The sequence below is a fragment of the Entelurus aequoreus genome, linkage group LG16, assembly GCF_033978785.1.
Source record: "Entelurus aequoreus isolate RoL-2023_Sb linkage group LG16, RoL_Eaeq_v1.1, whole genome shotgun sequence".
Lineage (NCBI taxonomy): Eukaryota > Metazoa > Chordata > Actinopteri > Syngnathiformes > Syngnathidae > Entelurus > Entelurus aequoreus.
The window spans coordinates 46429979-46454821 of NC_084746.1; the positions used below are offsets into that span (position 1 = coordinate 46429979).

Below are 24843 nucleotides of genomic sequence, written 5' to 3' on the forward strand. Positions count from 1 at the left end.
TTGGTTGGGAACAACACAACATTAAGTGATCATAACTCAACGTTTTGGTTAAATGATTCAAAGCAAAAGTTGGGTTGAAAAATAACCCAAAATGTTGAGTTAAAGTAACTCAAATAAGGGGTTTGTCCTTTTCTGAACGAGCAGTTGGGTTAAAATTGGGTTATTTTTCAACCCAACATTTTTTAGTGTGCACAATTCACACAAATTTGCAGTTTACGCAAATTCAACCAATCCCTGCTAATTATACGCAGCCTCCCGACTTGTTAAATGTCCGCAACTTCCTAGCATATTTTGGTTAATCAGCGTAATTTTTTGTTAATTTGTCTTTGAGCGCACGTCAATTGTCTGGTCAAAACCTGCTTGTTTCTTGTGTAGACCAAGAGGGAACAAAAACGTGTAACAATATATCAAATAATTAACCGCGTACCTTCTGGTACGTTACATTTGAACTGAGAAGTCGGGATGTCCGAGTTCCTGGTCGACAAATGTCTACTTGAATTTTCTACTCTGAAAGTCAGAGAGTCCTTGCCACCTCCAAATTGGCTTCAAAAATGGCTGCTCTGAATGTAAACAATACTAGAATCTTCTGTAATATTCATTACTAGCACTTCTGACTAATTTTTGTCGCACTATGTCAGCTGTATACTATGTACCGTTGGACGTTTCTTTATGGAAATGTTACTGTAGTGCAGTTCTTTTACTGCCATCTTGCTTATATTTAAGTCGGTGCATTATAAACGAGTAAAACATAAAAACAGCGTTGATGTTTTCAATTTGTTGGGCGCCGTGGCTCGGTTCGTCGAGCGACTTGAGGGTTCCAGGTTCGATCCCCACTTCTGCCATCCTAGTCACTGCTGTTGTGTCCTTGAGCAAGACACTTGACCACCTGCACCCACTGCCACCCACCTGGTTTAAATGTAGCTTAAAGATGTAGATAATGGCTTTCTGTCATGATCCGTGGCCCCGGATCATGTTTTTGCTATGTTCTGTTATTTTTGGACTCCCTGAGTTCCTGTTTTGTGCACCTCTGGGTTTGTTTTGGTTTCTACGGGGATTCATTGGGTTCACCTGCCTCTGGTTAGTGGTTGGCACGCTCACCTGCAGTCGACCACTAATCAGAGAGCTATTTATTCACCTCTCTCGCCACACTCGTCCTTGGGCCGATTCGGTTCCTTAACGGTTCTCCTATTGATTCCTATTTGTAAACAAAAGAGAAAAAAGGGTGGATTAGCATCAATTTTGTTTAAAGTTAACATGACCTTACAAAGCGTACAGTGACGTCTCAAGAGGCACATCCTTAGCATAAAAGTAAAAAAAAAACTTTTTTGTAAATGAATATAAGAAATTAATATTCTTCGGTGGAATTTAATCATGTGCCAATTACACAAGAATGTAACTGTGGAAGTTGCTTCCCAGCAGTTCCACTGTTAGACACGGCACAGGAGCCAAGCGTGCAGTTTTTAACCAGGTTTTAATGTACATAGATTTTGTCAAAGTTTTCTCCGGCAGGACGTGACTTTTCAGTCACCTCCGTATCCTCTCTCCCGTTACTGTTAAAGAGAACAGATGATTAGATAACTCGTAACACCTGGGAGATCTAATCACCTGTTCAGCTGTGTCTCGCCGTCAACACTGCCACGCCCCCATCTGATGGCACTCTGTCCTCAGTGCCATGGACAGAGGCGGTGACTTTCGCTCCTGCAAGCAGCGCTGGCCACACCCCCCTCCACAGTAACATTTAGTAACATGTACATGCAAAGTGAGATATGTCAAGCCTTTATTGGTTATAATATTGATGATGAGGGCTTACTGTTTATAAAAATTTGAATTTAATATCTCAGAAAATGTAAGGTTTTAAATACTGTAAGCGATGAAGAGCAACATTATAACAAATACAGGCTTGAGATATCTCATTTTGCATTTTGTTAATATCACAGATTAGTTTCATGTTTGAAGTTAATTGCTGACATGAATGGACTGTATAATATAATCATGGTTTCTACAGGTTACAGCAAATATAATTTAACGCTTTTTAATGCCATTTTTAATGCCACTTAAAACTATTTTTATGCTATGTCCGACCACATATGGTTATAAAATATAGTCAAAAGCTTACAATTGTATGTAGACACACAATTGTTAGCATTTGACAATGGTAATGTTGAATAGTTGAAAAGCTTTAATTAACTGTTACTGCCTAGTGAATTAGAATTGGCTCGCAAGACTGTTTCATCTGAGAATGTATTTTTATTTATTTATTTTTTTGTAGTGGCATCCGGTGTTCTGACTTTGTGAGCAGCAATAGAAAATTAAAAGATTCCGTCTGTCAATCATCACACTGTACCTTCAATAAAGATTATTAAAAGGAGAACTGTTGACACATGGTGTAATTCCCAAATAAAAACTGAATACAATGGTTTGCAAATCTTTTCCAACTTATATTCAATTGAATAGACTGCAAAGACAAGATATTTAATGTTCGAACTGAGAAACTAAATTCTTTTTTGCAAATGATCATTAACTTGGAATTTAATGGCAGCAACACATTGCAAAAAAGTTAGCACAGGGTCATTTTTACCACTGTGTTACATGGCCTTTCCTTTTAACCATACTCAGTAAACATTTGGGAATTGAGGAGATCAATTTCTGAAGCTTTTCAGATGGAATTATTTCCCATTCTTGCTTGATGTACAGCTGAAGTTGCTTGGCATTGTCTTGCTGAAATAAGCAGGGGCGTCCATGATAGCGTTGCTTGGATGGCAACATATAACCTGTATGTACATTTCAGCATTAATGGTCCCTTCACAGATGTGTAAGTTACCCATGCATTGGGCACTAATACACCCCCATACCATCACAGATGCTGGCTTTTGAACTTTGCACCTATAACAGTCCGGATGGTTCTTTTCCTCTTTGGTCCGGAGGACGCGACGTCAACAGTTTCCAAAAACATTTTGAAATGTGGACTTGTCAGACCACAGAACACTATTCCACTTTGCATCAGTCCATCTTAGATGAGCTCGGGCCCAGCGAAGCCGGCGTTGTTTCTGGGTGTTGTTGATAAATGGCTTTCGCTTTGCACAGTAGAGTTTTAACTTGCACTTACAGACGTAGCGACAAACTTTAGTTACTAACAGTGGTTTTCTGAAGTGTTCCTGAGCCCATGTGGTGATATCCTTTACACACTGATGTCGCTTTTTGATGCAGTACCGCCTGAGGGATCGACCGGAGGACACGAAGTCCACAGTTTCCAAAAACAAATTGAAATGTGTACTCGTATAAATTCAACGCAAAAGTTGGGTTGAAAAATTAACCCAAAATTTTGAGTTATAATAACTCAAATAATCAGAATCAGAATCAGAATCAGCTTTATTGTCATTACCCAGGGTAACGAGATTGAGGCCATTCCATACAGTGCGATAAAACAAGTGTACACTCTATACAGAGGGTGAAATGAATATGTACATGAATATCTACATGAAACAGGGTGGTTGGTGGAATGGGTTATTGCACCGAAGAGAAGGCAGTTATGAGCTCGATAAAGTATGGGTTCATATTGATTAAACCTTCAGGAAAGGTCAGAAGTGGGATAGGGCACAAGTGGTTAGATTTTGGAGCTGATCTGTATCACTGTCTGGATTTAGATTTTTTTTTTTTTTTTTTTAAAGGATTCTTTCCTTTTGGAGATAAGGCCTTGTGAAGGTCTGTACTCTTTTCTATAAGTACTTCTGTGGTCCTCAAAAGTTTGAATACCCCTAGTTTTGATATGGTAAAATGTTAAACTACAGCAAAAATGTTAAACTACTAGTGACACAATTTAGTGACAATGTTGTAGCACCCATGGTTAAAAATCCCTAATTTAAAAAAGGTATCAATATATCAATCAATCAATGTTTATTTATATAGCCCTAAATCACAAGTGTCTCAAAGGGCTGCACAAGCCACAACGACATCCTCAGTTCAGATCCCACATCAGGGCAAGGAAAAACTCAACCCAATGGGATGACAATGAAAAACCTTGGAAAGGACCGCAGATGTGGGCGACTGGTACAATGGACGTTGAGTGGATCTAGCATAATATTGTGAAAGTCCAGTCCATAGTGGATCTAACACAGTGGTTCTTAACCTTGTTGGAGGTACCGAACCCCACCAGTTTCATATGCGCATTCACCTAACCCTCCTTTTTTTTTTCAAATTCAAGACAAAGTTATTATATGTTTTTGGTAACAATTTAGTATGGGGAACATATTCTAAGTAACAAAGACTTAATTTAGAGTTATTTGGTTAGGGTTCGGGTTAGGGTTCGGGTTAGGGTTAGGGGATTAGGGCCAGGGTTAGAGGGTTAGGGTTATAATAAGGCCATGCCGAATAAGGCATTAATAAGTACTTAATAATGACTAGTTAAGAGCCAATATGTTACTAATTTGCATGTTAATAAGCAACTAATTAATGGTGAATATGTTCCCCATACTAAAGTGTTACCATGTTTTTTTTACTGGTGCACAAAATGAACCGTGCATGAACATCACCTTGTTCAAACAACAAAACCAACACAGTGCATAAACTCACAACAAATTACACACCTGCAAATCCGTCTGACTTCTGCGGTTGCCGTATCCGTAATATGCCGATAGGGAGAAGTTTTTATTTACACGATGAGTCCGGTGTGTATTGACCTCCACCGGACCCCTGAGCCCGACTCACCGAACCCCTAGGGTTCGATCGAACCCAGGTTGAGAACCACTGATCTAACATAATAGTGAGAGTCCAGTCCATAGTGGATCTAACATAATAGTGAGAGTCCAGTCCATAGTGGGGCCAGCAGGAGACCATCCAGAGCAGAGACAGGTCAGCAGAGCAGAGACGTCCCCAACCGATGCACAGGCGAGCGGTCCACCCCGGGTCCCGACTCTGGACAGCCAGCACTTCATCCGTGGCCACCGAACCTGTGTACAATCCTCCACGAGGCAGATCAACTGGTCTAAAAGGGGGGTCTATTTAAAGGCTAGAGTATACAAATGAGTTTTAAGATGGGACTTCAATGCTTCTACTGAGGTAGCATCTCTAACTGTTACCGTGAGGGCATTCCAGAGTACTGGAATGTCGAATAGAAAACGCTCTTTAGCCCGCAGACTTTTTTGGGGGCTCTGGGAATCACTAATAAGCCGGAGTTCTTTGAACGCAGATTTCTTGCCGGGACATATGGTACAATACAATCGGCGAGATAGGATGGAGCTTGACCGTGTAGTATTTTATACGTAAGTAGTAAAACCTTAAAGTCACATCTTAAGTGCACAGGAAGCCAGTGCAGGTGAGCCAGTATAGGCGTAATATGATCAAACTTTCTTGTTCTTGTCAAAAGTCTAGCAGCCGCATTTTGTACCAACTGTAATCTTTTAATGCTAGACATAGGGAGACCCGAAAATAGTATCAGTGTGTGAATGTGTGTGTGAATGGGTGAATGTGGAAATACTGTCAAAGCGCTTTGGGCTCCTTAAAAAAAGGGGTAGAAAAGCGCTATACAAGTACAACCATTTACCATTTACCATTTAGTACGTTACAGTAATCGAGACGAGACGTAACGAACGCATGAATAATGATCTCAGCGACATTTGGAACGGATTTTAGCGATATTACGGAAATGGAAGAAAGCCGTTTTAGTAACACTCTTAACGTGTGACTCAAACGAGAGAGTTGGGTCGAAGTTACACTGCAAAAACTGAAATCTAAGTAAGATGAAATATCTCAAATAAGGGTGACATTTGCTTATTTTCTGTCTGATAAGATCATTCTTCTCACTAAGCAGATTTTATGTTAGAGTGTTTTACTTGTTTTAAGGGTTTTGGTCCTAAATAAGGACGGTATAGTGTGGGGCGGTATAGCTCGGTTGGTAGAGTGGCCGTGCCAGCAACTTGAGGGTTGCAGGTTCAATTCCCGCTTCCGCCATCCTAGTCACTGCCGTTGTGTCCTTGGGCAAGACACTTTACCCACCTGCTCCCAGTGCCACCCACACTGGTTTAAATGTAACTTAGATATTGGGTTTCACAATGTAAAGCGCTTTGAGTCACTTGAGAAAAAGCGCTATATAAATGTAATTCACTTCACTTCACTTCACTAAATGATCTCAGTAAGATATTACAGCTTGTTGCTGAGATTCGATTACCTATATTGAGGAAAACATGCTTGAAACTAGAATATCAACTGATGCAAAGCTGTGTCATTAACACTCACAAGTATAAAGGGACAAGCGGTAGAAAATGGATGGATGGAAGTATAAAACTACTTTTTTTTAAAGTAATAATTTCTTACTTCAAGCATGAAAAAAAAAATCATGATGCCGAGCGCATATCATTATGTCAAGATAATGGCACTAGCATTTACTTCATTTAAGAATATTTTTCAACATATTGAGCAAAAAGGTCTCTTTTTTTTCTACCAAAAAAAGTGCACTTGTTATTGGTGAGAATATACTTATTTTAAGGTATTTTTGGGTTAATTGAGGTTAGCTAATTTGACTTGTTTTGGAAAGTCTTGACAAGCCAACTTTTCTTGTTCTATTGGCAGATAATTTTGCTTAGTTCAAGTAAAATACCCCAAATTTTTGTATTTTTTTTTCTTGTTTTTGAACACTGACTTTTTGCAGTGTAATACCCAGATTCTTTACCGAGTAGCTTTGTGTAATTGTTTTGTTTTTTTATATGGGTGATATAAAAGAAACATTGTACGCACAAGCCAATGTTTGCACATAATCTGAGCCGTCCTTGTGCCGATGCTTTGAATCCAGACTTTAACATTTCCCTCCATTTGGACCGAGCGAGCGGGGAAATGAGGCTGTCAGCCGTAAAACACCGCTGCTATGCAAAGATGATGAATGAGAATTAAAAGCTGTAGAGGTTCAGCCTTTAAACCGCCTGATTGTTCAAGAATTGGCAGAGTTTGTCCTCCTTCTTCTTTTGACATATGAAGACAAATGGAAATGTGATGTTCTGCATTTCAAAAGGCTCCCCCCCCCCCCCCCCCACCCCTCCACACACATTGATGCACATTTAACAAAAAAAAAAAACAAAAGCTCCTGCAGAGTTCTGGAATGAGACCATCTGGTCGAGGAGGAAACGCAACAGCAGTGATCAGCCTTTGCTACGGGAAGGCTTCAATTCCGATTTCTTTGATGCAAATCAGTCCAATCAGTCATAACAGAATGCATTTCATGTGATTTTTTTCAGGAGCAGGAGGCTGGTCTCCGCTCACTTCAAACTCGTATCAGTGGCTGGAGGTGGACCTTGGACAGAGGACCAGGATCACAGCCGTGGCCACGCAGGGTCGCTACGGCAGCTCTGATTGGCTGACGTCCTACTTGTTGATGTTCAGCGACACGGGACACAACTGGAAGCAGTACCGGCTGGAGGACAGCATCGGGGTGAGTCCTCTGTAGCAAGGGCCAGAAAGAAAAAAAAGTATGCTCGGGCAACTTTATGTACGGTACAGGCCAAAAGTTTGGACACACCTTCTCCTCATTCAATGGGTTTTCTTTATTTTCATGACTATTTACATTGTAGATTGTCACTGAAGGCATCAAAGCCACACTGCAAAAACTAAAATCTAAGTAAGATGAAATATCTCAAATAAGGGTGATATTTGCAAATTTTCTGTCTGATAAGATCATTCTTCTCACTAAGCAGATTTTATGTTAGAGTGTTTTACTTGTTTTAAGGGTTTTGGTCCTAAATTATCTCAGTAAGCTTGTCGCTGAGATTTTATGACCTATATTGAGTAAAACTGTCATGATCCGTGGTCCGGATCATGTTTTGTGTTTTCGGTTAGTTTTGGACTCCTTTAGTTTCCGTTTGTGCACCTCTGATTTGGTTGATTGATTGATTGATTGAGACTTTTATTAGTAGGTTGCACAGTGAAGTACATATTCCGTACAATTGACCACTAAATGGTAACACCCGAATAAGTTTTTCAACTTGTTTAAGTCGGGGTCCACTTAAATTGATTCATGATACAGATATATACTATCATATATACTATCATCATAATACAGTCATCACACAAGATAATCACATTGAATTATTTACATTATTTACAATCAGGGGTGTGGAGGGAGGGTGGGGGGGTGGGGGGGGATATGGACGGAGGGGGATATGGATATCAAGTAGTGGACATAGAGAGAGAGAGAGAGAGAGAGAGAGAGAGAGAGATCAGAAGGCATAAGAAAAAGAATCTGCATTTGATTGTTTACATTTGATTATTAGCAATCCGGGGAGGGTGTTAGTTTAGGGTTGTAGCTGCCTGGAGGTGAACTTTTATTGCGGTTTTGAAGGAGGATAGAGATGCCCTTTCTTTTATACCTGTTGGGAGCGCATTCCACATTGATGTGGCATAGAAAGAGAATGAGTTAAGACCTTTGTTAGTTCGGAATCTGGGTTTAACGTGGTTAGTGGAGCACCCCCTGGTGTTGTGGTTATGGCGGTCATTTACGTTAAGGAAGTAGTTTGACATGTACTTCGGTATCAGGGAGGTGTAGCGGATTTTATAGACTAGGCTCAGTGCAAGTTGTTTAACTCTGTCCTCCACCTGGAGCCAGCCCACTTTAGAGAAGTGGGTAGGAGTGAGGTGGGATCTGGGGTGGAGGTCTAGAAGTAACCTGACTAGCTTGTTCTGAGATGTTTGGAGTTTAGATTTGAGGGTTTTGGAGGTGCTAGGGTACCAGGAGGTGCATGCGTAATCGAAAAAGGGTTGAACGAGAGTTCCCGCCAGAATCCTCAAGGTGCTTTTGTTGACCAGAGAGGAAATTCTGTAGAGAAATCTCGTTCGTTGGTTAACCTTTTTGATTACCTTGGTTGCCATTTTATCACAGGAAAGGTTAGCCTCTAGAATGGAACCTAGGTAGGTGACCTCATCTTTCCTGGTGATGACACTGTCACCTACTTTTATGGTGAAGTGATTGACTCTCTTAAGTTTGATGTGGGACCCAAACAGGATGGATTCTGTTTTACCCAAGTGGATGGTTACCATGGCTACCTATTATTTTCACCTGCCTCTTGGGTTCGGGACGCTCACCTGCTGCTAATCAGAGACATTATTTAAGCCTGCCTTTGCCAGTCAGTCGGTCTGGCTTCTTTGTTTGCTCCACGCGACAAGTTACGTTGGTGATTCCTGTGATTCTTGATTCTTGTTCCTGCGCTAAGCTTCGCCATAGTTTCCCATGCTATCGGCCCGCTTTTCTGTTTGTTCTTGTTTTTGTCTGCTTGAATCTACGGTGGATGATTTACGAGAAATAAATCGTCCGGAGTTGTCCGTTCCGCATCTGGGAGGAACGACCCCACATTAAAGATGCGACCCCAACGTGACAAAAACATGCTTGGAACTAGAATATCAACTGATGCAAAGCTGTGTCATCAACACTCACAAGTATAAAACTACTTTTTTAAAGTAATAATTTCTTCAAGCATGAAAAAAAAATCATGATGCCAAGCGCATATCATTATGTCACTAGCATTTACTTAAATTAAGAATATTTTTCAACATATTGAGCAAAAAGGTCTCTTTTTTTTTCTACCAAAAAAAGTGCACTTGTTTTTAGTGAGAATATACTTATTTTAAGGTATTTTGGGTTCATTGAGGTTAGCTAATTTTACTTGTTTTGGAAAGTCTTGACAAGCCGAATTTTCTTGTTCTATTGGCAGATAATTTTGCTTAGTTCAAATAAAATACCCCTAATTTTTGTATTTTTTTTTCTTGTTTTTGAACACAGACTTTTTGCAGTGTATGAATGAACACATGTGGAGTTATGTACTCTGATTACTGCTTTGCACACTCTTGGCATTCTCTCGATGAGCTTCAAGAGGTAGTCACCTGAAATGGTTCTCACTTCACAGGTGCGCACCTGTGAAGTGAGAACCATTTCAGGTGACTACCTCTTGAAGTTCATCGAGAGAATGCCAAGAGTGCGCAAAGCAGTAATCAGAGCAAAGGGTGGCTATTTTGAAGAAACCAGAATATAAAACATGTTTTCAGTTATTTCACCTTTTTTTGTTAAGTACATAACTCCACATGTGCTTATTCAATCAATCAATCAATCAATCAATCAATGTTTATTTATATAGCCCTAAATCACAAGTGTCTCAAAGGGCTGTACAAGCCACAACGACATCCTCGGTACAGAGCCCACATACGGGCAAGGAAAAACTCACCCCAGTGGGACGTCGGTGAATGACTATGAGAAACCTTGGAGAGGACCGCATATGTGGGTAACCCCCCCCCTCTAGGGGAGACCGAAAGCAACGGATGTCGAGTGGGTCTGACATAACATTGTGAAAGTCCAGTCCACAGTGGATCCAACACATCAGCGGGAGTCCAGTCCACAGCGGGGCCAACAGGAAACCATCCCGAGCGGAGACGGGTCAGCAGCGCAGAGATGTCCCCAACCGATGCACAGGCTAGTGGTCCACCCGGGGTCCCGGCTCTGGACAGCCAGCACTTCATCCATGGCCACCGGACCTATGCGACTCCCCCTCGCAAGGGACAGGGGAGAAGAGGAGAGAAGAAAAGAAACGGCAGATCAACTGGTCTAAAAAAGGGGGGGTCTATTTAAAGGCTAGATTATACAAATGAGTTTTAAGATGGGACTTAAATGCTTCTACTGAGGTAGCATCTCTAACTGTATTCACAGTTTTGATGCCTTCAGTGACAATCTACAATGTAAATAGTCATGAAAATAAAGAAAACACATTGAATGAGAAGGTGTGTCCAAACTTTTGGCCTGTACTGTATATTTACTTAACAATGCTCTGTTTGCTCAAATATGCTATGCAGTTAGATATATTTAAAGTAAAATCAACCTACATCTCAACTTAGTTGGCCAAACAAATCAATCCAAAAAGTTGTTTAATTTCGTGTTTACAATATGGGCCACAAATACAAGAACCGTGGGGCCGCAAATGGCCCTCAAGACACACTTTGGACAGGATAATTTGGACAAAGCAATTAAGAAGAGGTAAAACAAGTGTAATATAAAACCATCCATCCATCCATCTTCTTCCGCTTATCTGAGGTCTAAGCAGGGAAGCCCAGACTTCCCTCTCCCCAGCCACTTCGTCCAGCTCCTCCCGGGGGATCCCGAGGCGTTCCCAGGCCAGCCGGGAGACATAGTCTTCCCAATGTGTCCTTGGTCTTCCCCGTGGCCTCCTACCGGTTGGACGTGCCTTAAACACCTCCCTAGGGAGGCCTTCGGGTGGCATCCTGACCAGATGCCCGAACCACCTCATCTGGCTCCTCTCGATGTGGAGGAGCAGCAGCTTTATTTTGAGCTCCTCCCGGATGACAGAGCTTCTCACCCTATCTCTAAGGGAGAGCCCCACCACCCGGCGGAGGAAACTCATTTCGGCCGCTTGTACCCGTGATCTTGTCCTTTCGGTCATAACCCAAAGCTCATGACCATAGGTGAGGATGGGAACGTAAATCGGCCGGTTAATTGAGAGCTTTGCCTTCCGGCTCAGCTCCTTCTTCACCACAATGGATCGATAGAGAGTCCGCATTAGTGAAGACGCCGCACCGATCCGACTGTCGATCTCACGATCCACTTTTCCCTCACTCACAAACAAGACTCCGAGGTACTTGAACTCCTTCACTTGGGGCAAGATCTCCTCCCAGACTTGGAGATGGCACTCCACCCTTTCCCGGGCGAGAACCACAGTCCGGAGGAGGTGCTGATTCTCATCCCAGTCGCTTCACACTAGACCCAGTGAGAGCTGAAGATCCTGGCCAGATGAAGCCATCATGACATCTGCAAAAAATATAAAACATTAAAAGGTAAAAATCCACTTCGGGTAATAAACTAGCGTCAATTACGATCATTTTTCCAGTGCCACAGACCTACTAGTACCACGCACAACGGTTAGCGGCGGGGGCCTGCGGGGATCGGTCCATCCTGCGGAGATAATCGCATTCATCACAAGCTTTTGACTCCTCATTAATAATGCATACAGAGCGCAGGAGCTGCAGCTGCTGCTGACATGGCCAACCTGTTGCCAGCACATTTTTTTAAGCGGCTGCTGCTGACCACGGCCCATCGGGCGCCACTTAGCTTCCCGAGGACACACCAGTGTGAACTGGAGCACAGCTGGAGCTTCAGAATGAAAATGTCTGTCCTGTTTGGTGATTAAAAATTCAAGACAGATGCGGAAGTGAAGTGACGAGGGGAAGTCTAACAGGAGGGACAATAGCATTGTACATGTGGCTGTGAGTGTCATCAATAGTGAACTGGGTTTGGGCGGTCCAACCATAAATTAGGTGTATTTTTGCCAGGATACTCATGGGTACTTTAACTCAACTTAACATAGTGAGCCATCCACACTTTTCCTACTACTGAAAAAAAAATCATACATTTTGTTTTACTAGTATTCAAGGAGAATCTATTTACCGTATTTTTCAGACTATAAGTCAGTTTTTTTCATAGTTTGGCCGGGGGTGCGACTTATACTCAGGAGCGACTTATGTGTGAAATTATTAACACTTTACCGTAAAATATCCAATAATATTATTTAGCTCATTCACGTAAGAGACTAGACGTATAAGATTTCATGGGATTTAGCGATTAGGAGTGACAGATTGTTTGGTAAACGTATAGCATGTTCTATATGTTATAGTTATTTGAATGACTCTTACCATAATATGTTACGTTAACATACCAGGCACGTTCTCAGTTGGTTATTTATGAGTCATATAACGTACACTTATTCAGCCTGTTGTTCACTATTCTTTATTTATTTTAAATTGCCTTTCAAATGTCTATTCTCGGTGTTGGCTTTTATCAAATAAATTTCCCCCAAAAATGCGACTTATACTCCAGTGCGACTTATATATGTTTTTTTCCTTCTTTATTATGTATTTTAGGCCGGTGCGATTTATACTCCGGAGCGATTTATACTCCAAAAAATACGGTACATCAAACCATCTTTTAAAATTGATGAATTAATTTTTAACCACCTCTAACACATCCGTAATATTTTGACCTGAATAAAATAAGGTTGTGTCGTCCGCAAATAAAATACACTTAAACAGTTTGGAATCCATAGTAACAGGGCCGGCCCGTGGCATAGGCCGTATAGGCAAATGCTAAAGGCGCCGTCCATCAGGGGGCGCCACGCCAGTGCCATAAATGTTGGAGGAAAAAAAAAAAAAAAAAAAAGTTGGTACTATTATTTGTAAATACATAAAATAATCCCACCTTAATTAAAATGCAAAGAAAAGCCTATTTAATAGAAATATTATTTGTTACAACATTACGCCCCCCCTCCCCCGGCACGGTGCGCCCCCTCCCTTCCCGTATCATGACTCTTTTTGGACGTCACCACATAAAAAAAAATCAACACAAGATGTCAAAACGGCCAAAACTGTCAGGTGCCCAGGGGAGAAAAGAAGGGGAGAAACGAAAAAAAGACAGAGGTAGCAGGTAGGTAACGTTAGCCTACATGAAATTATTTGTCTGTTACAGAATGTGATAGTAACCTGTCTTTTTAGCATTAAGCTAATGTTACATGATTCGGCAATTGCTAATCAATAAATAGCTAGTTCTGTTTTAACGTCGGGTTAATATTGTGGAGGGGGCTAAATTGTTATGGAAAATAATAATGTAACGTTAGGTAATTACGTAATTACAGTACAGTACAGTACTCCCTGGTGTACAGTAATTTGTAAGTCATTCTAGTTAATGCAATATTAAAAAGCACAAATAGAGAACTCTGTAGGATCCCCTTTTTTTGTAATATAGTTGTTAAAGTCATACTGGTTTGATATCTTGTTTTGTGCAGTGCCTTATTTATATTGTATTTTTAATTTATTTTATGCAACTTGTTGACACGTTTTATTTTGTGTTTATGTATGTAAAAAATATTGTATTTCATATATTCATTTTTTATTTTTTGTATTCATTTATTTATCCATGTTTTTTTTTTATCTTGTTAACTATTCTGATTGTTAATTTGCTTTCTTTAAGTAAAAAAAAAGGTCAAAGACAAAGCTATTCGGTTTCTTTTGAGTATATACACTTCACTGCTGATGTGGGGGGGGCACCACCTAAAATCTTGCCTAGGGCGCCAGATTGGTTAGGGCCGGGCCTGCATAGTAATATCATTGACATATATGAGAAACAGTATTGGTCAAAGGACCAATCCTTGTGGTACGCCACAACTAACAATATGTTAGGAAGATTTTCTATTGTTAACTTCCAAAAACTGTTTTCTGTCCTTCAGGTAACTTTTGACCCACTCCTCTTATTCCATATTTGTACAGTTTGTCCTATAATAACTTATGGTCCAGCGTATCAAATGCTTTTTGAAGATCTACAAACATACTTACTAAATATTGTTTTATATCTATTGTAGTTGAAATGTATTCTACCAAATCAATTATTGCTGTTGTTGTTGAAGGCCTACTGAAACCCACTACTACCGACCACGCAGTCTGATAGTTTATATATCAATGATGAAATCTTAACATTATAACACATGCCAATACGGCCGGGTTAACTTATAAAGTGACATTTTAAATTTGCTGCTAAACTTCCGGTTCGAAACGCCTCTGAGGATGACGTATGCGCGTGACGTAGCCCGGGGAACACGGGTATGCCTTCCACATTGAAGCCAATACGAAAAAGCTCTGTTTTCATTTCATAATTCCACAGTATTCTGGACATCTGTGTTCGTGAATCTGTTGCAATCATGTTCAGTGCATTATGGAGAAGGAAGCTGAGCAAGCAAAGAAGAAAGTTGTCGGTGCGAAATGGACGTATTTTTCGAACGTAGTCAGCCACAACAGTACACAGCCGGCGCTTCTTTGTTTACATTCCCGAAAGATGCAGTCAAGATGGAAGAACTCGGATAACAGAGACTCTAACCAGGAGGACTTTTGACTTCGATACACAGACGCCTGTAGAGAACAGGGACAACACAGACTCTTACCAGGATTACTTTGATTTGGATGACAAAGACGCAGACGTGCTACTGTGAGTATGCAGCTTTGGCTTCTAAACATTTGATCGCTTGACCGTATGTGCGCAACTTTTTTTTGCGTATGTACGTAACTTTTTTAAAATATATAAGCTTTATGAACCTTGGGTTAGGTGAACGGTCTTTTGGGCTGAGTGATTGTGTGTGTTGATCAGGTGTTTGAATTGTATTGGCGTGTTCTATGGAGCTAGGAGCTAGCATAGGAGCTAGGAGTTAGCATAACAAAGACGTAGGTGTTTTTATGCAGGATTAATTTGTGTCATATTAAATATAAGCCTGGTTGTGTTGTGGCTAATAGAGTAAATATATGTCTTGTGTTTATTTACTGTTTTAGTCATTCCCAGCTGAATACCAGGTACCGTGAGTATGCAGCCTTGGCTGCTAAACATTTGATAGCTTGACCGTATGTGCGCGTCACGTACGTAACTTTTTAAAAATATATAAGCTTTATGAACCTTGGGTTAGGTGAACGGTCTTTTGGGCTGAGTGATTGTGTGTGTTGATCAGGTGTTTGAATTGTATTGGCGTGTTCTATGGAGCTAGGAGCTAGCATAGGAGCTAGCATAACAAACACGCAGGTGTTTTTATGCAGGATTAATTTGTGGCATATTAAATATAAGCCTGGTTGTGTTGTGGCTAATAGAGTATATATATGTCTTGTATTTATTTACTGTTGTAGTCATTCCCAGCTGAATATCAGGTACCGTGAGTATGCAGCCTTGGCTGCTAAACATTTGATAGCTTGACCGTATGTGCGCGTCACGTACGTAACTTTTTAAAAATATATAAGCTTTATGACCTTGGGTTAGGTGAACGGTCTTTTGGGCTGAGTGATTGTGTGTGTTGATCAGGTGTTTGAATTGTATTGGCGTGTTCTATGGAGCTAGGAGCTAGCAGAGGAGCTAGGAGCTAGCATAACAAACACGCAGGTGTTTTTATGCAGGATTAATTTGTGGCATATTAAATATAAGCCTGGTTGTGTTGTGGCTAATAGAGTATATATATGTCTTGTGTTTATTTACTGTTGTAGTCATTCCCAGCTGAATATCAGGTCACCCCCGGCTCTCACAGCATCTTCCCTATCTGAATAGCTTCAACTCCCCACTAGTCCTTCACTTGCACTTTACTCATCCACAAATCTTTCATCCTCGCTCAAATTAATGGGGAAATTGTCGCTTTCTCGGTCCGAATCTCTCTCACTTCATGCGGCCATCATTGTAAACAATAGGGAACTTTGCGTATATGTTCAACTGACTACGTCACGCTACTTCCGGTAGGGGCAAGCCTTTTTTTTATCAGATACCAAAAGTTGCAATCTTTTTCGTTGTTCTATACTAAATCCTTTCAGCAAAAATATGGCAATATCGCGAAATGATCAAGTATGACACATAGAATAGATCTGCTATCCCCGTTTAAATAAAAAAAAATCATTTCAGTAGGCCTTTGAGTGATTGGGACAAAACCATATTGACTATTACTTAAAATGTTAGATCTGTCAATAAATGTATTTAACCTGAAAGCAAACAATTTCTCTAAGATCTTTGAGAACTGTGGCAGCAGTGATATTGGTCTGTAATTCGAGTACCCAGGTTTGTTTCCACCTTTGTAAAGTGGTACTACCTTAGCAAGTTTCATATGATTTGGAAGTATCCCTTTCATGAATGATAAATGGTTCGATAGCTAAATCTATGATGCTCTTTATAAATGTCATATTCATGTCTGCATAATCGTTTGAGGTCTTATATGGACACTGCTTCACAGTATGTAATATTTCAATCTTGTCTACTTTATCAAGAAAAATACTAAATAATATATATTATCTATTATAGTTTCTCCAATTTTGTTATCAATTTTCATTTTGGGCATTTGTTTAGCCGAGGTAGGGCCGATGTTTACAAATAAATTATTTTGAATAATTTACTACATAATCTTTGTCGTAAACATTTTTATTATCTTTATCGAAATGATTTGGAATTTAAGGGTGAGCTTTTTCTTTTTAGAACCCTGTTAGTTATTCCCCATGTAGCTTTTATGTTGTCTTTATTTTCTCTAGCAATTGACTAAAGTATTCTTTTTTTATGTTTCTGTACCTCCCTTCTGAGACTTTTGTCCTTGTTTTTTTTTTTTTAAGTTCTATATAAATGATTAATTTTCCTGTAAGCATTTTTTATTCCATTTGTCATCCAATATTTCTTATTTAATTGTTTCTGCCATTGCCTCCAGTTTTGATTTTTGAGTTCTTGTCATACAGATGAATCAATATTTTCATAAATGAGTTGTATGCATTATTCACATCTTCTTTGTACACTCCATCTCAGTTTTGTTTCTTTAAGTCTTCTTTCAAAGTGTGCAAAGCTTCTATTGATTTATTTCTTAAATATATCTCTGGTGGATCTTGCACTACAGTAAGACATTGGTTGTCATGGACACAAAATACAGGAATATGATCACTCAAATCTGTCATCAAAATACCACCAACTAATATTATTTCATTATTCCTTGTGTTAGTAAACATGTTGTCAATAACAGTTGCACTGTGTGTAGTAATTGTTAGTCGGAGTGTTGAGTGGGACGCAACAACATGACAACTGTGGCGCCTTTATCGCCCCCTTGTGGTGAAAAACTATAATAGCCAATACTTCCTTACACATGCACCGATCTTTCTGAAAGTTGTGATGGTGGGTCAGGGTGTTGGGTGGGACGCAACTGCAGGACGACTGCATCGCCTATACCACCCCCTTGTGGTGAAAAACTATAACAGTAATAACTTCCTTACAGATGCTTCAATCGTTCTGGAATTTTCGATGGTAGGTCAGGGTGTTGGGTGGGACGCAACTGTGTGACTACTGTGGCACCTTTATCGCCCCCTTGTGGTGAAAATCTATAGCAGTAAAAACGTTCTTACACATGCTCCAAGCTTCCTGAAATTTGTGATGGTGGGTCAGGGTGTTGGGTGAGACGCAACTGCAGGACAACTGCGTCGCCTATACCACCCCCTTGTGGTGAAAAACTATTATAGTAGTAACTTCCTTACACATGCTTCAATCGTTCTGGAATTTTTGATGGTAGGTCAGGGTGTTGAGTGATGGAAAACTATAGCAGTGAAAACTTTCTTACACATTTTCCGATCTTCCTGAAATGTTTGATAGTGAGTCAGGGTGTTGGGTGGGATGTGACCGCAAGCGTCATGCATGCCGGCCAAATTGTGTGGACTTGCTTTAATTTTGTATTGTTTTTGGGTACTCATATTTCCTTCTTAGGGTATTAGAGTGTCCTATAAAGCACTGTGCATGTGATACATTTTTGTTTTTATTTGTAATTTTCGATTTCTTTCTAAATAATCTTTGAGTATCCAATAAAACACTATATCAATTTGGTATTTTTTTCACTTTCTTGACATTTTTCTTTTTCTTCTGTGTAGTTTTTTCATTTTTAAGATGATTTTTGTTTGTGTCATTATTATTTTTATTTTTTCATCTTTCTTTTTCCTCATATCATACCTTTTATGGACGTTGTTTTGTGCACTAGAAATTAAAAACAGATTTTTCTTCCAAGGAATTAACTTTTTTTTCAAGCCAATAAGGATACAGACAACTTCCTGCTTCTCTAGACCACTACTGATACCAACAACTTTGATTGATTGATTTATTGAGAAGTTTATTGACATCTTGAATAATTGAAACCATTAAATGTTTTAAAAAGACAAATGGCTGGCACAAAAAGCCAAAAGGCTTGTTTCCATTGTTTATTTATATCTATTATTTTTCAAATGGAAATATAACACCTTTCTTTGCGGGCTTTGGGGCAGCTTCTTTAGCAGTGCAGGCTTCTTCCTAGGCCTACAAAACACTGTTGTAGAGATGCTGGCGTTTCAGGTGGCTAATAAGGTTTGATTTGTTGAACCTGATTGTTTTTTTTACAATGAGCTGAGGGGAAGGCTGCAGGTAGGAGAAAAGGAGCACTTTATTTGCTCACCCTGTCTCGCCTACAGCAATGTGCGGGTAATCTCGCCTGATTGGAACATCTTTTAAATTTTTAGTAAATTTTTAACTCATATCGACCTGATAATTATGTGTCCGATTTTTATCGCGCACCTCTAATTTTTTCAAAAGTTGAAAGCATTCTGTACAACTGTCCAAAATGTCTTGCTTCGATCTGTGTTTTTCAACCTTTTTTGAGGCAAGGCACATTTCTTTCATTTAAAAATACAGAGGCACACCACCAGCAGAAAACGTTAAAAAAATGAAACTCCACCAGGTCGTCGTGCCTTATTTTGAGTTTGTTTGTGTTTTCCTGTGTAGTGCTTTAGTTCTTGTCTTGCACTGCTATTTTGGTGGCCCTTCCTGTTTTGTTGGTATTTTCCTATAGCAGTTTCATGTCTTCCTTTGAGCGCTATTCCCCCCACCTGCTTTGTGTTAGCAAGCAGGGCTATTTAAGTTGTTGCTATCCTTTTTTGTGTGGACATTGTTGATTGTCATGTCATGTACGGATGTACTTTGTGGACACCGTAAGTTTTTGCTGTCTTCCAGCATTCTGTTTATGTTTACTTTGTAGCTAGTTCAGTTTTACTTTTGTTTTGCATAGCCATCCCCATGCTTCATTGCCTTTTTCTTTCCCTTTTGTTCATTTTTGGTTTAAGCATTACATACCTTTTTACCTGCACACTGCCTCCCGCTGTGGCCTGCATATTGGGATCCCAACAAATCATCCTCGTCTCACCCGACACATTCCGACTTTTACAAAGCAATTGACTACCTGCTGCCACCTACTGACATGGAGTATTACGTAGTTACCCTGCCGAGCTCTACACCGCACAGACACTAAGGCCCCGTTTACACTAAGCCGGATAAGGTTATCCAGGGTAAATCACACCTAACCTTATCCGTGTCCACACACTGTATGTAGAAGTGGCTGGTTGCATCAGCTCTACTCTTTTAAGGTTTTTAATGTCCTTTATGTTCTTTGATGTTTCCCTCTTACACACATGTAAGAGGGATGTGTGCTATGGCTATGAGTTGTTTTTTCCCTTGGCCTCAGTCTGGACCCTGGACCCCCTCTCCAGGGGCCCAGGCTTAGACCGCCCCCTCCCCCCATTGTTTACCTGTATCTCACCTTCTTTGTAAGGGGCGCCGGAAGTTGGCAGACCTGTCAGCGATCCTGTTTTGTCTCTCTGTAACGTTTGTCTGATCTTAAATGGGATTGTGCTGAAATTTTTGTATTTCCCCTCAGGGATTAATGAAGTATTTCTGATTCTGATTCTAATTCTGAATGAATCGTCAGGGGAAAACGAGGACAGTATTTATTGCTGAAGTTTTATTGTATTTTTTTTATTGCATTGTATTTATTTTTGTATGTATTTATTGTGCATTGTTGTCAGTCTCTTACAGGCAACAGTAATGCAGACAGTGTGGTTCTGTACAAGCTGCAGCAGCCGGCCATCGCTCGCTTCCTCCGACTCATTCCTCTGGGATGGAACCCGAGCGGACGCATCGGACTCCGGCTAGAGACGTACGGGTGTCCTTACAGTGAGTCCCGCCAACGTCCATAGAGCTATAAAAGATAGACATGCCGCTAAACTAACATCTCTTGTACCAACATTTGTTTTTCTTGACTTAGTTCGGCTGAAAACAACAGATCACACTTTTTTTTTTATGGATGACATTTTCAACAGGCGGCGACACCTCTCAGGTTTTCAATCCTCAGTCACTAACGCTTCACACAAGTCAACAGATTTTATTTAGCCGAAGGCGAGCCATAAAGCAAACACAAATCTCATCTGGGTTCCAGCCATAAAACGTACATTCACTTCTTTCACCTGCTGTTAGTACCCCTCTTGGCTCACATGTATTTATTTATACACACATAAACAAGACATCTTATTCTAAAGTCAGCACACTGTAACAGCTTTCGTTTTTTTTTATTTTAGTGCACGTTTTCTACGCATGTCCTTAAGGGAACCGGCAGTTTTATGCCATTATATACACATTTATATAAGGTGAAAACAAAGTGCTCTTGAGTCCTCAGAGACCAAAGCTCTTGCTACTTTTGAAGGATTCACTGTGTTAATAACGGACAATCGCGCCAGCTGAACTTGTCCCTAATGACCAGGGGCCGTATTTATCAAGCTTCTTAGAATTACTCCTAAGAAGTCTGCTAAGAGTTGACTTATGAGCAGTGTTGGGACTAACGCGTTACTAAGTAACGCGTTACCGTAACGCCGTTAGTTTCGGCGGTAACTAGTAATCTAACGCGTTATTTTTTATATACAGTATCTCAGTTACCGTTACTGCATGATGCGTTACTGCGTTATTTTACGTTATTTTTATGTAGTATCGGCTAGAAACAGAAGATCTGGGGCCGTACTTATCAAGCTTCTTAGAATTACTCCTAAGAAGTCTGCTAAGAGTTGACTTAAGAGTAAATAAATTCTTCGCAGAAAGCTGCACTTAAAAGTTAGTTATCAAGCGTCTTACTCACACTTTCAGCGAAGTGTAGGACTGAATCTAAAGTGTCACACTCAGAGCTGAATTACGACATTACTATGTGCCGTAAACGGAATTTTAGGTGACGTCATTTCTGTGTCCATAGAAATGACCAATCACGAAATGGAATCCGTTGTCTAAGAATAAAGAAATATCTTGGAAATATTTAAATGGACAATGGGAGTGTATATTTTGACAATAAACTACACAATAATACAAAACAAACTAGTCCCCGCGGGCACTCACGCTACCGCTCCCTCTCTTCTATCGCCCACACACTCACTGACGTCACTCACCTCACGGCCACACACATACGCTACTGTCATAACATTTTCTTTCCAATTCATTAATTAGGCAACTAATTTGAAACTGGTGTGGGTGGCTCTATATATACTAGCCCACTGCAGACACATGCAGAAATCAACAAGGAATCGAAAAGTATTAAATCTGTGACAAAAATAATACCCGCTCTGTCTAAACGATACCGTTTGATCAGCTGCTCGTCATCAAAAAAAACCAAAACATTGTTCCGTTCCCTGAACGTTCGCGCACGTCTCTCTCGCCTCAGTGCCATCCCCTGCTGGCAACTCCTAACCACTTAAGACACCTCTGAAGGTCTCTTAAATATCGTGGAGAGTAGGAGTGATTCTTAGACTTAAGAACGTTGATAAAAAGCTTTTATTCTTAAGTTTGAGTGTAGGACTAAATGTCGCAAATTCTCAGGACTTAAGTGTAAAATGGCACTCTAAGAAGCTTGATAAGTACGGCCCCTGAGTGTGTTTTATTGGAGCGCTCCGGGGAGACGTTCCTCCAGAGCTGTACTTCGGGGCTAACAACCTTCACTTTACCCGGAAGAGGGTCTTTACAGCTGAGGGTGAATGACGAGACCGGCGGTTTGTTGCAACTTTGTGACTTTATTGGACGCAGCCATCCACCAAGCTAGAACACCTGCACGCACTCACTGTCGCCGCTCCCTCACCTCTCTCGCCCACTCACTCACTGACGTCACTCACCTCACATGTTGTCATATCTTAAAGGGCCACACACACACACATACGCTACTCTCATAACAACTAACAAGACATCATGGTGAAGCCAGAAGTCGAGTTTTTTAACATGGAGACATTCTCAATATTTTTCTTTTGTCGAGCACAAAGAAAATAACATTTTAGTTAAATGTAAGTTGTGTCTTGGATCAAAGATCCTATCTACTTAGAGTTAAAGTTAAAGTGCCATTATGTTGCAGCTATTTAAAATAGTTTTGTCAATTTTTTCTGGCCTGAAATAAATTGGCCCTTTGAAACATATCTTTGTCTTTGTGTGTTGTATGTAGACCACATTGTTTGTGTGTTGTATGTAGACCACATTGTTTGTGTGTTGTATGTAGACCACATTGTTTGTGTGTTGTATGTAGACCACATTGTTTGTGTGTTGTATGTAGACCACATTGTTTGTGTGTTGTATGTATGCCGTAAACTGAATTTTAGGTGACGTAATTTCTGTGTCCATAGAAATGACCAATCACGGAAGGGAATCCCTTGTCTAAGAATAAAGAAATATCTTAGGAATATCTTAGAAAAAACTCCTAACCACTTAGGACACCTCTGAAGGTCTCTGAAATATCGTGGAGAGTAGGAGTGATTCTTAGACTTAAGAAAGTTGATAAATAGCTTTTATTCTTAAGTTTGAGAGTAGGACTAAATTTCGCAAATTCTCAGGACTTAAGTGTAAAATGGCACTCTAAGACACTTGATAAATACGGCCCCAGGGCCGTAACTGGGATTTGACAAATACCGAGGTCAAAAGTTGGTTGCCCAAGAGAAGCTCTGAAAGGTTGAAATTATGGGTATCCCAGCACTATATAAATAATAAAAGCTTTGATTGAGGTAGAACCGTGTGCTATTTTTTGTAGTACACTGTGGCACTTTGAGATTGTTTACTCAATATAAAGTGCTTTTTACAAATAAAATCTATTATTGTTATTATTATTTTATCTTGTGTCTTTGACAATCAGCATGATTTTCTAACAGTCCACTTGTTTTAATTACTATCCTAAAGTAGTGTTGTCCCGATACCAATATTTTGGTACCGGTACCAAAATTATTTTCATACTTTTCAGTACTTTTCTAAATAAAGGGGACCACAAAAAATTGCATAACTGGCTTTATTTTTTAACAACAAATCTTAGGGTACATTAAACATATGTTTCTTATTGCACATTTGTCCTTAAATAAAATAGTGAACATACTAGACAACTTGTCTTTTAGTAGAAGTAAACAAACAAAGGCTCCTAATTTAGTCTGCTGACATATGCAGTATCATATTGTGTCATTTTCCATTCTATTATTTTGTCAAAATTATTAAGGACAAGTGGTAGAACATAAATTATTAATCTACTTGTTCATTTACTGTTAATATCTGCTTACTTTCTCTTTCAACATGTTCTATCTACACTTCTGTTAAAATGTAATAATCACTTATTCTTCTGTTGTTTGATACTTTACTTTAGTTTTTGGATGATACCACCAATTTGGGTATTAATCCGATACCAAGTCGTTACAGGATCATACATTGGTCATATTCAAAGTCCTCATGTGACCAGGGACATATTTCCTGAGTTTATAAACATAAAATAAATAAATAAAAAACAAAAGAAGATGTGATGCCAAAAAATATCGACGTAATCATAGTAGTATCGACTAGATACGCTACTTTTCAAAGGCGGTATAGTACCGAATATGATTCATTAGTATCGCCGTACTATACTAATACCCGTATACCGTACAACCCTATCCTGAAGTTTAGCGCATTAAACAATGTTAACATTATTAAAACATAAATTCAAAAACCATACCAAATGTTCTACCACAACTGGGATTCAAACCCAAGACCTTCTGCGTTGCAAAGCAAGTACTAATGAAGCCTGCCACGGAGTCACCGGAAGTGAGGCGGAACATTTGTCTTCATATTTTAATCAGTGACAGAGCATGACGTGGCCAGGAATACGTTTGGGGTACAATTTTTTATCAAAATATCAAAACGGCCCCCCATTGATCGCGAAGCCCTATGCAGAACGCGTGTTCTACATTTTGGGCGGTGCGGCACTAGACTGACACGACAAAGTTATTACAAACGTGTATCGACGGCGTTTCATATCAATTTAATTAATGGGAAACCTACATTAGTTACATCAGTATCATTTAATGTTAATATTATCTTGACAGCACATTTCGGATCGGATAATGTTTAAAATAAAAGTGGACTTCTTTGCATTAGGTTGTTGGAGTTGTAGCGGGCTGTGCATGACTAAAAATCGATATTGAGAGAGGATGATCTACCGCATGGTGATG

The 24843-nt window shown here is 39.9% G+C and overlaps 1 protein-coding gene across 1 annotated transcript in view; it reads left to right on the top strand.

Moving 5' to 3' along the window:
• Positions 1-24843, top strand: part of cntnap3 (contactin associated protein family member 3) — a 239670-nt gene that overhangs the window by 86904 nt on the left and 127923 nt on the right. The window contains exons 3-4 of the mRNA XM_062023123.1: positions 7224-7417; positions 20389-20536. Of these exons, the coding sequence (XP_061879107.1) occupies positions 7224-7417; positions 20389-20536 (342 nt within the window). The remainder of the gene's footprint in view (positions 1-7223; positions 7418-20388; positions 20537-24843) is intronic.